Consider the following 12467-nt stretch of genomic DNA (forward strand, 5'->3'; position numbering starts at 1 on the left):
AGCTCTACGAGCCAGGCCCTCCTGTACCTTTTGTATTGTACTGTAATTGTGTTGTCCCCCTCCCCCTCTACATTGTAAATCGCTGCGTAAACTGTTGGCGCTATATAAATCGTGTATAATAATAATAATAACTTGTTAGGGCTGGAGACTGAATGGCTGGCGTATTTCAGGGGAAAAAGCCCCTTCTGCAGAGCTCTATGGAAGGGGGTTTGTCCCCCTAAACATGTCAGATATCCAATCGCGTTTGGCTCTATGACGGGTACAACGCGTTTTGTCTTGGTATACGCAATACATTTGTCTATGGTAATGCACAAGGTGTTAGCGCCCTCCTGTGAGTTTTTTCAGTGTATTGAAGATTTCCCAGTCTGAGGAGGGTTGCACCCCCAATGAGGCATTGTTAGGGTGCGGACTGACAACTCATGGGGCCCCCGGGCAATAAGAGATTATAGGGCCCCCGGGCAATAGATTATGGGGCCATGCAGTATACACACACACACAGAATACACATACACACACACACACAGAATACACATACACACACACACACACACACACAGAATACACATTCACGCACACACACACACACACAGAATACACATACACGCACACACACACACAGAATACACATACACGCACACACACACACAGAATACACGCACACACACACACAGAATACACATACATACACACACACACAGAATACACATACATACATACACACACACACACACACACACACACACACACACACACACTGAAAAGGTACTGGAGAGGCAGCTATAATCTTGGGATTTTTAAAAGAACACAGATTTTTACATACTGTCCCTGGTTTTATTGAGGCTGGCAACCCTGATGGGGCCCCTTAGTGGCATGGGGCCCTCGGGCAGTGCCCGAATGGTCAGTCCGCCCCTGGGCATTGTTTATTGAAGCACCCTGTAAAAAAAGTGAAAACCCCTGGATCTAGGGCCGCGTACACACGCGGGGACTGTTCGCTCAACTTTGTTTGTCAAACAGTTTCAGCGGACAGTCCGCTCAAACTTAGCATGGACGGACTTGCCCACACACGATGAACGAACAGTCCACTGAAACCGTGCGCGGTGACGTGAACGGCACGTACGACGGGACTAGAAAACGACGTCCTATACACTGCAATGCAACCTTCGGCGTGTAAATCCTTTCTGAGCATGCGCGGAACTTAGTTTGACGAACAAGCCTACACACGAGGGGACTGTTCGCTGAAACAAAGTTTCAGCGGACAGTTTTTTGGAAATTCCGAAAAACTTTGTTCAGCAGACTGTTCGCTGAAACTGTCCGCTGAAAGCCCACACACGAGCGGACTGTCCGCTGAAACACTGTTCAGCGGACAAAGTTGAGCGAACAGTCCCCGCGTGTGTACGCGGCCTAGCACTGCAGTGTTCTCCAGTCACACTTACCTGGTTAAGTGCCCATCGATAGTGCCTGGAAATCTTATAGTAGCCTTGAAACTTCCTATGTTCTGGCGGGGCAGGCACCTCAGACAGGTCCGGCTGATTGATATGTGTGATGGCATCTCCATACGAGTCAATGGTCCTGGCCGTCTCAGCATGGCCACAATCTTGGCTAACGATGATGGGGAACTGCTCCGCGGAAGGGCGATATTTAAGCAGAGAGTCCACACATTTTCTGACGGAAGGGCGGTCGCATGCTACCACAAGGATGGGAATGACCACCGGTTCCGGGTCAGAGGCCAAGGGCGTTGGAGAAGGAATGGAAACGTTAGCAAGCCTCTGGGGTAATTCGAGACCACGTGCAGATTTTGGACGTTCCGGGTGACGTTTAAGAAGACCGCTGTAATGGTGGATTTCTTGAAGAAGTCCCTTCTGCTTCTCCAACTCAGATTCGGCTTCTTCTGCCAGTCGGATGACGTGCGCTGTGAGGTCCGTGGCATCGGGGCCTTTTGGTCGGCTCATGAGGTAGAGGAGGAGAATGGCATTCCATGAGATAAAGAGGGCCGCCCCCCAGGCCGCCACGCTAACCTTGCGCGGCATTCCCCTGGGGGGTCACTGCTTAGTTCCCGGACCCTCTGAACAACAGGTCTTGCAAAGTTAAAAAGCGGAAAGGCGAGGTCTTATGGGGAACAAATGCTTTCAGTAGATCAGTCTACAAGTCGAGCCTCCACACTTCACCAAAAACATTGCAGATCTCTAGGCAACATCGGCTGGTCCAACATTAGATTAACAGATCTGCTTCGGCCAGTATAATTTTTTTCCTTCACCAACCTGGCAAGAGACATAAAATAGGTAAAATTATTACCACGTTTTTAATAAAACACACACAAAAAATACAGAAATGTATCTAGAGCCAAAACATTGCAGTTCTAGAGAGAGTGGTGAGGGGTTAGAACTTCTGTCAGGTATTTTATACCATCTGGTAATAGTGAGCTGTATTGGATTTCCACTAAACATATAGTTTGGTGTTAAGGCCAAAATCAATTCTCAAGTCTCATTTGGCCACCATAAACACACCTTGAAGATTCTGAGGCCACATGGAAAAAGGTGTTCTGGTCAGACGAGACTAAAATGTAATTATTTGGCCTCAACACCAAATATGTCTGGAGGAAATTCAATACAGATCCCCAACGCCATTCTAATGCCCTGTACACATGGTCGGAAATTCCAATCCGATCAGATTATATTGTCGGAAAAATCCAATCGTGTGTGGGCTCTATCGGACTTTTTCCGTTGGAAATTCCAACGGAAAAAAAAATAGAGAGCAGGATCTGAAATTTTCCGACAAAAAAATCAGATCGGACTTTTTCTGATTGTAGAGAATTTCTGATCGGACAAAATGCCACACATGCTCAGATCAAATTACGAGACCAAAGCTATTGGCTACTAGCCTCTACGTAGTCAAGTGGCAACGAACGAACGCCATCACATTCCGAACGATCGGATTTTCCGACAACTTTGTCCGACCGTGTGTATGCAACACCAGTTTAGAACAAAATCCGTCTGAAAAAAATCAGACGGATTTTGTTGTCGGAATGTCCGACCGTGTGTACAGGGCATTACAGTAAAGCACGGAGGGGGTAATATCCCGTTATTGGGGTTTCTCTGCAGCAGGGACTGGAGGACTTGTCAGGATAGAAGGAAAATGGATGGGGAAAAAACGCCAAATTCTTGAGGGAAATATGTTGCCCCCCGCCGGTTATTAAAGGGAAGTATGTTTACCTTCCAACATGAGAACGACCCAAATAACACGGCAACAATGAGCACACAGTGGTTGAAGGAGAAGGTGGTGAATGTCCTCGCATGGCCTAATCAGAGCCGAGACTTAAATCCCATTGAAAATCTGTGAAAAGACTTGTAGACTGCAGTCCACAAACTGTCACCATCAAACGTAACTGAACCTGAGCAGTTCTGCAAAGAAAAGCGGGCAAATATTGCAAAGCCTAGATGTGCAAACTTAGTAGAGACAAATCCCAACAAACGAAAGGCTGGAATTAAAGAGGATGTAAACCCTGGGGAAACAAAACCAAGAAAAAACCTGTAAGACAAAGGCACAACGTGCTAGTATGCATCGCATACTAGCTCATTATGAAATTCTTACCTTAGAACGAAGCCCTCCAGTGGCGCCTGCGCACTGCTGAGATGGCTGTCATCTTTCCCGGTGTTTCTTCCGGGTTCACAGCTCCAGCGCTGTAAATGGCCGGAGCCGCAATGATGTCACATGGCCGGTCACGGCACATGGCTCTGAAGAAACGGCACAGACGGCTTATACAGTAAAATCTCCTACACCATGCAAGTTTAGGAGGTATTTACACTACCTACAGGTAAGCCTTACTATGGGCTTATCTATAGGTACAAACAAACCAAGGGAGTTTACTTCCTCTTTAACCACTTTCAGACCGGACCAATTTGCTGGTCAAAGACCAGACCACTTTTTGCGATTCGGCACTGCGTCGCTTTAACTGACAATTGCGCGGTCGTGCGACGTGGCTCCCAAACAAAATTGACGTTCGTTTTTTTTCCACAAATAGAGCTTTATTTGGTGGTATTTGATCACCCCTGCGGTTTTTATTTTTTGCGATATAAACAAAAATAGAGCGACAATTTTGAAAAAAACGCATTATTTTTTACTTTTTGTTATAATAAATATCCCCCAAAAATATATAAAAAAACTTTTTTCCCCTTGGTTTAGGCCGATACGTATTCTTCTACATATTTTTTGTAAAAAAAAAAAATTGCAATAAGCGATTATTGATTAGTTTGCGCAAAAGTTATAGCGTTTACAAAATAGGGATAGTTTTATAGCATTTTTATTAATAATTTTTTATTATTTTTTTTTTACTAGTAATGGCGGCGATCAGCGATTTTTATTGTGACTGCGACATTGTGGGGGACCCATCGGACATTTTTGACACATTTTTGGGACCATTGTCATTTATACAGTAATCAGTGCTATACAAATGCAGTGATTCCTGTGTAAATGACACTGGCAGTGAAGGGGTTAACCAGTGGGTGGCAGTGTAGGGGTTAAGTGTTCCTAGGGGTGTGTTACTAACTGTGGGGGGGTTGGGCTTTCATTTAGTGAACACTGATCTCTGCTCCAATCACATGGAGCAGAGATCAGCGTCACTAGTTGCTAGGCAGAATGGAGAAATGTTGTTTACAACGGCACTTCTCCATTCGGCCACTCTGTGAGATGATCGCGGGGATGCCCGCGGCGATCAAGTCCGCGGGTCCCGCGACCGCACTCACGGAGGTCCCGACCAGCGCGGGAGCGCGCCGCCGGCGGCGCGCTCCCGATGGCAGGGCGGCAAATTTAAAGGGACGTAAATGTACGCCCATTTGCCTGCCCGTGCCATTCTGTCGACGTACATCGTCGTGCGCTGGTCGGCAAGTGGTTAAAGCAAAAAGTGGTTCAACAAAATACTGACACAAGGGGATGATCCTTTTTCCAACTCAGTGATTCTGTTTTTGAATTATGACATATTGGTGTTATAGCTTTGACTTGGATGTCATAAGTTGCACTGAGTAAATACAGCCGGATAAAACTAAAATTGTGTCTGTCTTCATTTGAGGGCGCAAAGCATCAAAAATGTGATTTTTTTAAAGCGGAGCTCCAGCTGTTTCTGTGTTTATTAACCCCTTGCCGACCAGCTCACTCCGATATACATTGGCAGAAGGGCACGTGCAGGCATATTAACGTACTTGTATGTCACCCTTTAAGACGATGTATTGTGGGCACGCGTGATGTGATCGCGGGTCCCGGGGACTCTATGTCTGCAGGGATACCCGCAATCGTCTCATGGAGAGGAAGAACGGGGAGATGCTGATCTAAACAAACATTTCCCCGTTCTTCCTAGTGACAGGACACTGATGATAGCTCCCTGTGATCGCGAGCGGTGATCAGTGTCGTGTCACACACAGCTCCTCCCCCCGCCCCCCCACAGTTAGAATCACTCCCTAGGACACACTTAACTCCTACAGCGCCACCTAGTGTTTAACTCCTTCACTGCCAGTCACATTTACACAGTAAAATATTGCGTTTTTGTTTATAGTGCAAAAAATTAAAGTGCAAAAAATTAACTGTAACTGTAGAGGTGATCAAATACCACCAAAAGAAAGCTCTATTTGTGGGGGAAAAAAAGGACATCAATTTTGTTTGGGAGCCACGTCACACGAACGCACAATTGTCAGTTAAAGCAACGCAGTGCCAAATCGCAAAAAAACGCTCTGATCTTTGGCCAGCAAAATGGTCCGGGGGCTGAAGTGGTTAAAAGTCAGCAGCTGACTTAATAAAACACACACACACACACTCACCTGTCCCACGATCCAGCGATGTGGCCGCCCAAACCCTCGGTTCTCTCCCCCACCTCTCCCTGGCATCACTAGTGTGGGCACCTGGCTGTGATATCTTGTGGCTCTCTACAATCTTCTGGGACACATCACAGGTCCCAGAAGATTGCACAGCCACTCGGGACACACAGCGAGACTCGCGCATGCGCAGTGCGCACCGCACTTCGCATGCATGAGTCGCGCTGCGTGTGCCGAATGGCTGTGTAATCTTCTGGGACCTGTGATGTGTCCCAGAAGATTGTAGGGAGGGAAGGGGTGAGGAGAACTTCCGCTCGGGTTGTCAAGCGGTGAGCAGAAGTGGGAGCTGGGTACCTGTCAAAACTAGGTACCGTTCCCCCCCCCCCCCCCCCCAAAAAAAAACGACATGGCAAATATAATCATATATAAATTTCACAACATAATTCATAAGTATATAATAAATAAATATAAATATAGTGTGTGGGTTTCCTCCAGGTACTTTTTCTAAAGACACGATTGGTCGGTTAATTGGCTCTTAACCAAAGTTGTACCAATACCTATTTTTTAAGCGTGAGTACCAATACTTGTGATCAAGTTCTCGCAAATACCAATGACCTTCGTGGTGCGATCTGTGCCCACAAAACAATGAATGGGCTCAAATCGCACTGCATAGAATTGCATCTAATTTTATTATTATTCAGGATTTATATAGCGCCAGCAATTTACGCAGCGCTTTACAATATAAAAAGGAGACAATACAGTTACAAGACTATAAAATACAAGAGGATTAAGAGGGCCCTGCTCAGAAGAGCTTACAATCTAATAGATTTGAAGAGGAATGCGCCTATTTATTTAGTATTTATGCAAATTGCACTGAAAAGTATCGGTACTCGGTATTGGAGAGTACCTGACCCAAAGTATTGATATTCGTACTCGCCAATAAAAAAAATAATAATAAAAAAAAAATTTATAAAAAAATGTATAAAAAAAGCGGTATTGGTGCAACCCTAGGAATAAATAATAACGTTTTATTTTTCTATTTATTGTAATGGCTTTTATGCTTGGGTTACTATAGCGTGGTTCTCGTGGATCTTGGGCTATTTTTAGACATGACACTTGGTAACCCCCCCCCCCCCACCCCACCCCACCCCACGACATATTAAAATTCCTGAAGAGCCAAACGCCAAAAGCAGACAAAAAGTATCAAAGGGATTACAGAATGATGAACGGACACAAAGCAGGATGAGAGGCGCTAATTGTCTTGTAGCTGGGCTCTCGTCTCTGACCTCCGATGGAGAGAAGCTCTCCGGCTATAATCACCAATTAGCTGCGACAACACAAACAGACATTTGTCATCTGACAATCCGCAGACTCCCAGCGCAGGATTCCTGTACACAACACACGGCCTTCCTAATGGGAAGAGATAGTGAACTGGGACATAGTTATAAAAAAAATAAAAATACAATTAACCACTTCAGCCCTGGATCATTTGGCTGACAAAACACCAGAGCACTTTTTGCGATTCGGCACTGCGTCGCTTTAACTGACAACTGCGCGGTCGTGCGACATGGCAACCAAACAAAATTGAAGTCCTTTTTTTCCCCAACATACAGAGATTTCTTTTGGTGGTATTTTATTACCTCTGTGGTTTTTATTTTTTGCGCTATAAAAAAATAAAATAAAAAATAAAAACGCATTCTTTTTTACTTTTTGCTATAATAAATATCCCCCCAAAAATATATAAAAAAAAATGTTTCCCCTCAGTTTAGGCCGATACGTATTCTTCTACATTTTTGGTAAAAAATGCAATAAGCGTTGATTGCGCAAAAGTTATAGCATCTACAAAATAGGGCAGTGATGGAGAACCTTGGCACCCCAGATGTTTTGGAACTACATTTCCCATGATTCTCATGCACTCTGAAGTGTAGCTGAGCATCATGGGAAATGTAGATCCAAAACATCTGGGGTGCCAAGGTTCTCCATCACTGCAACAGGGGATAGTTTTATGGCATTTTTTTTTTTTTTTTATTAGTAATGGTGGCAAACAGTGTTTCTTTTTTATCATGACTGTGACATTATGACAGACACATAGGACACTTTTGGCGCTATTTTGGGACCATTCACATTTATACAGCGATCAGAGCGATTAAAAATGCATTGATTACTGTGTAAATGTGATTAGCTGTGAAGGGGGTTAACCACTAGGTGGCACTGTAGGGGTTAAAGTAAAACATTGCATTTGCCTTAAGTAAATCATAGTTACATAGTAAGGTTGAATAAAGACACCAGTCCATCCAGTTCAACCTGAGTGAGTGTCTACAATTGTCCCTATCCCTGTACATTGCATCTCATTAACCACTTAACCACTTGCTGCCCGCCCTATTACAAATTGACGGTGGCAAAGTGGTTTCATAATCCTAACCGGACGTCATATGATGTGATCAGGATTATGAGCCGCTGCGCGCCCCCGGGGGCGCGCATTGCGGCGATCGTTGTTGCGGGGTGTCAGTCTGACACCCGGCAACTACGATCTCGGTAAAGAGTCTCCGACGGAGACTCTTTACCACGTGATCAGCCGTGTCCAATCACGGCTGATCACAGTGTAAATGGGAAGAGCCGGTGATCGGCTTTTCCTCACTCGCGTCTGTCAGACGCGAGTAGAGGAGAGCCGATCGGCTGCTCCTCTGACAGGGGGGGTCTGTGCTGATCGATTATCAGCACAGCCCCCCCGAGGATGCCCACACTGGACCACCAGGGACGCCACCAGACCACCAGGGATGCCCAGCAGAGGTAATCCTCCCTAGACCACCAGGGATGCCAGTCAGGCACAATGGATGCCAATCAGTGCCCATAATGGATGGCAATCAGTGCCCACAATGGGCATCACTGATTGGCATGCATTATTGTTTGGCACTGATTGGCATCCATTAGTACAGTATAACACCTGTGTTGCTAATGAGTGCCCACCTGTGCTGCTAATGAGTGCCCACCTGTGCCGCTAATGAGTGCCCACCTGTGCCACCTATCAGTGCCCACCTGTGCCACCTATCAGTGCCCACCTGTGCCACCTATCAGTGCCCACCCATGCCCATCTGTGCCGCCTACCAATGCCCATCTGTGCCGCCCATCCATGCCAATCCGTGCCAGCTATCAGTGCCAATTTGTGCCACCTATCAGTGTCCATCCGTGTCGCCCATCCGTGTCGCCCATCCGTGTCGCCCATCAGTGCCCATCAGTGCCACCTCATCAGTGCCACTTCATTGGTGCCCATCAGTGCCGCCTTATCAGTGCCCATCAGTGTAGCCCCATCAGTGCCCATCCGTGAAGGAGAAAACGTACTTATTTACAAAGTTTTGAAACTTAAACAAAAAAAAAACATTTTTTTTTCAAAATTTTCGGTATTTTTTTTATTTGTAGCACAAAAAATAAAAACCGTAGAGGTGATCAAATACCACCAAAAGAAAGCTATTTGTGGGAAAAAAATGATAAAAATTTCATTTGGGTACAGTGTAGCATGACCGCGCAATTGTCATTCAAAGTGCGACAGTGCTGAAAGCCGAAATTGGTCTGGGCAGGAAGGTGTTTAAGTGCCCGGTATTGAAGTGGTTAAGGACCGCCGCATGGCAATGTACGTCGGCGCAATGGCACCGACAGGCACAAGCAAGTACATGTTCGTGCTTGCCCTCCATCGGGTGGGGGGTCCGATCAGACCCCCTCCCGCTGGCTGCGGCGGTCCGTTTTGCTTCAGGAGCGATCCGGGATGAGGGGATGGCCGTTGGTTTCTGGCCACCCCCTCTCGATCGCTCCTGGCGAATGAGAAGCTTCCCCCACTGTGTATAGTAAACACAGGCAGGGAGGAAGTGATGTCATTCTCCTCGGGGCGGTCTTTTTGACCAGACTGCGAGGAGAACAGAGAAAGTAAGTGCACCAAACACTACACTTACATGTAGGCACACAAATCCCCCCCCCCCCCCCCCCCCGATCACCGCCCCCCAGTCACAGTGTCACTGATTGCAGTGATCATTTATTTACTGATCACTGCATTTAGTGTCAGTCGTGACAGTAAAAACTGTCAAGGCAGTTAGTGTTGGGGGGGTAGGGGGCTACCCTGGACCTAATAAAGGTTTAACCCCCTGATTGCCCCTAGAGTTAACCCTTTCACCCCCTTTTGCCAGTGTCACTAAGCGATCGTTTTTCTGATCGCTGCATTAGTGTCACTAGTGCCGCTAGGTAGCTAGTTAAAGGACAACGTACAGGTACGTTAATATGCCTGTACGCGCCCTTCTGCCGACGTATATCGGCATGAGCCGGTCGGCAAGCGGTTAAAGAGGAAGTAAAACCCGCAAACTAAAAGCATAATGGACTGGTATGCATTGCATACTAGCCCATTATGTGCCATTTACCTGCAATCAAAGCCAAGTCGAGCCGCAAGCCGATTGGCTGGACAAGTCGAGCCGCAAGCCGATTGGCTGGACAAGTCGAGCCGCAAGCCGATTGGCTGGACAAGTCGAGCCGCAAGCCGATTGGCTGGACAAGTCGAGCCGCAAGCCGATTGGCTGGACAAGTCGAGCCGCAAGCCGATTGGCTGGACAAGTCGAGCCGCAAGCCGATTGGCTGGACAAGTCGAGCCGCAAGCCGATTGGCTGGACAAGTCGAGCCGCAAGCCGATTGGCTGGACAAGTCGAGCCGCAAGCCGATTGGCTGGACAAGTCGAGCCGCAAGCCGATTGGCTGGACAAGTCGAGCCGCAAGCCGATTGGCTGGACAAGTCGAGCCGCAAGCCGATTGGCTGGACAAGTCGAGCCGCAAGCCGATTGGCTGGACAAGTCGAGCCGCAAGCCGATTGGCTGGACAAGTCGAGCCGCAAGCCGATTGGCTGGACAAGTCGAGCCGCAAGCCGATTGGCTGGACAAGTCGAGCCGCAAGCCGATTGGCTGGACAAGTCGAGCCGCAAGCCGATTGGCTGGACAAGTCGAGCCGCAAGCCGATTGGCTGGACAAGTCGAGCCGCAAGCCGATTGGCTGGACAAGTCGAGCCGCAAGCCGATTGGCTGGACAAGTCGAGCCGCAAGCCGATTGGCTGGACAAGTCGAGCCGCAAGCCGATTGGCTGGACAAGTCGAGCCGCAAGCCGATTGGCTGGACAAGTCGAGCCGCAAGCCGATTGGCTGGACAAGTCGAGCCGCAAGCCGATTGGCTGGACAAGTCGAGCCGCAAGCCGATTGGCTGGACAAGTCGAGCCGCAAGCCGATTGGCTGGACAAGTCGAGCCGCAAGCCGATTGGCTGGACAAGTCGAGCCGCAAGCCGATTGGCTGGACAAGTCGAGCCGCAAGCCGATTGGCTGGACAAGTCGAGCCGCAAGCCGATTGGCTGGACAAGTCGAGCCGCAAGCCGATTGGCTGGACAAGTCGAGCCGCAAGCCGATTGGCTGGACAAGTCGAGCCGCAAGCCGATTGGCTGGACAAGTCGAGCCGCAAGCCGATTGGCTGGACAAGTCGAGCCGCAAGCCGATTGGCTGGACAAGTCGAGCCGCAAGCCGATTGGCTGGACAAGTCGAGCCGCAAGCCGATTGGCTGGACAAGTGGAGCCGCAAGCCGATTGGCTGGACAAGTCGAGCCGCAAGCCGATTGGCTGGACAAGTCGAGCCGCAAGCCGATTGGCTGGACAAGTCGAGCCGCAAGCCGATTGGCTGGACAAGTCGAGCCGCAAGCCGATTGGCTGGACAAGTCGAGCCGCAAGCCGATTGGCTGGACAAGTCGAGCCGCAAGCCGATTGGCTGGACAAGTCGAGCCGCAAGCCGATTGGCTGGACAAGTCGAGCCGCAAGCCGATTGGCTGGACAAGTCGAGCCGCAAGCCGATTGGCTGGACAAGTCGAGCCGCAAGCCGATTGGCTGGACAAGTCGAGCCGCAAGCCGATTGGCTGGACAAGTCGAGCCGCAAGCCGATTGGCTGGACAAGTCGAGCCGCAAGCCGATTGGCTGGACAAGTCGAGCCGCAAGCCGATTGGCCGGACAAGTCGAGCCGCAAGCCGATTGGCCGCACAAGTCGCAAGCCGATGGCTACTATGCACAGCTGCATCAGATTTTGCACTCTCCAGTTTTATTAAATCACCCTCAATGCTACAGAGATCGGCAGATCGAGTTGAAATGAACCCTTTCCTGCCCAGCCGTGGCATCCCTTAAAGCGGAGTTCCACCCACTTAAAAGGCAGCAGCTACAAAGTGTAGCTGCTGATTTAATAATCGGACACTCACCTGTCCCCCGGTCCAGGGATGTGGCCGCCCGGACCCTCTGTTCTCTCCCCCCTCCTCTCTGCGGCGCCAGCATTAATTGTGGGCACGCGGCTATGTTTTCACAGCCAGACACGCACTGCACATGTGCCAGCCACGCTGCGTGCTGTGAACGGACCTGTAACGTGTCCCAGAAGATTGCAGGGAGGGAGGTGGGGAGAGGTGAACTTCCTTCCAGTGCCGCGGCTCCAGGGATGGAAGTGGAAGCTGGGTCCCTCTAAAAACAGGGTACCGCCATGCCAAAATCGGGTACACCCCCCGTGGAAGTTCTATCTCTGGTACTCTTGGTTTCTTTTGTTGGTATTTGATCACCTCTTTTTTTTTTATGCTATAAACAAAAAAAAAAAAGCAAGATTTTTTTCCTTTTTGCTATAACAAATA

The 12467-nt window shown here is 48.6% G+C and overlaps 1 protein-coding gene across 5 annotated transcripts in view; it reads right to left on the bottom strand.

Annotated features, from left to right (window-relative positions):
• Window positions 1-12467, bottom strand: part of MGAT1 (alpha-1,3-mannosyl-glycoprotein 2-beta-N-acetylglucosaminyltransferase) — a 63592-nt gene that overhangs the window by 7094 nt on the left and 44031 nt on the right. For all 5 annotated transcript variants that reach the window (XM_077484753.1, XM_077484754.1, XM_077484752.1 and 2 more), the window contains one exon: window positions 1434-2258. In XM_077484753.1, coding sequence (XP_077340879.1) covers window positions 1434-2027 — 594 coding nt within the window. In that variant the 5' untranslated portion in view covers window positions 2028-2258. The remainder of the gene's footprint in view (window positions 1-1433; window positions 2259-12467) is intronic.

Source organism: Lithobates pipiens, unplaced genomic scaffold (genome assembly GCF_037356315.1).
Source record: "Lithobates pipiens isolate NorthernLeopardFrog02 unplaced genomic scaffold, aLitPip1_a1.2 Scaffold_1, whole genome shotgun sequence".
NCBI classification, from domain to species: Eukaryota; Metazoa; Chordata; class Amphibia; order Anura; family Ranidae; genus Lithobates; species Lithobates pipiens.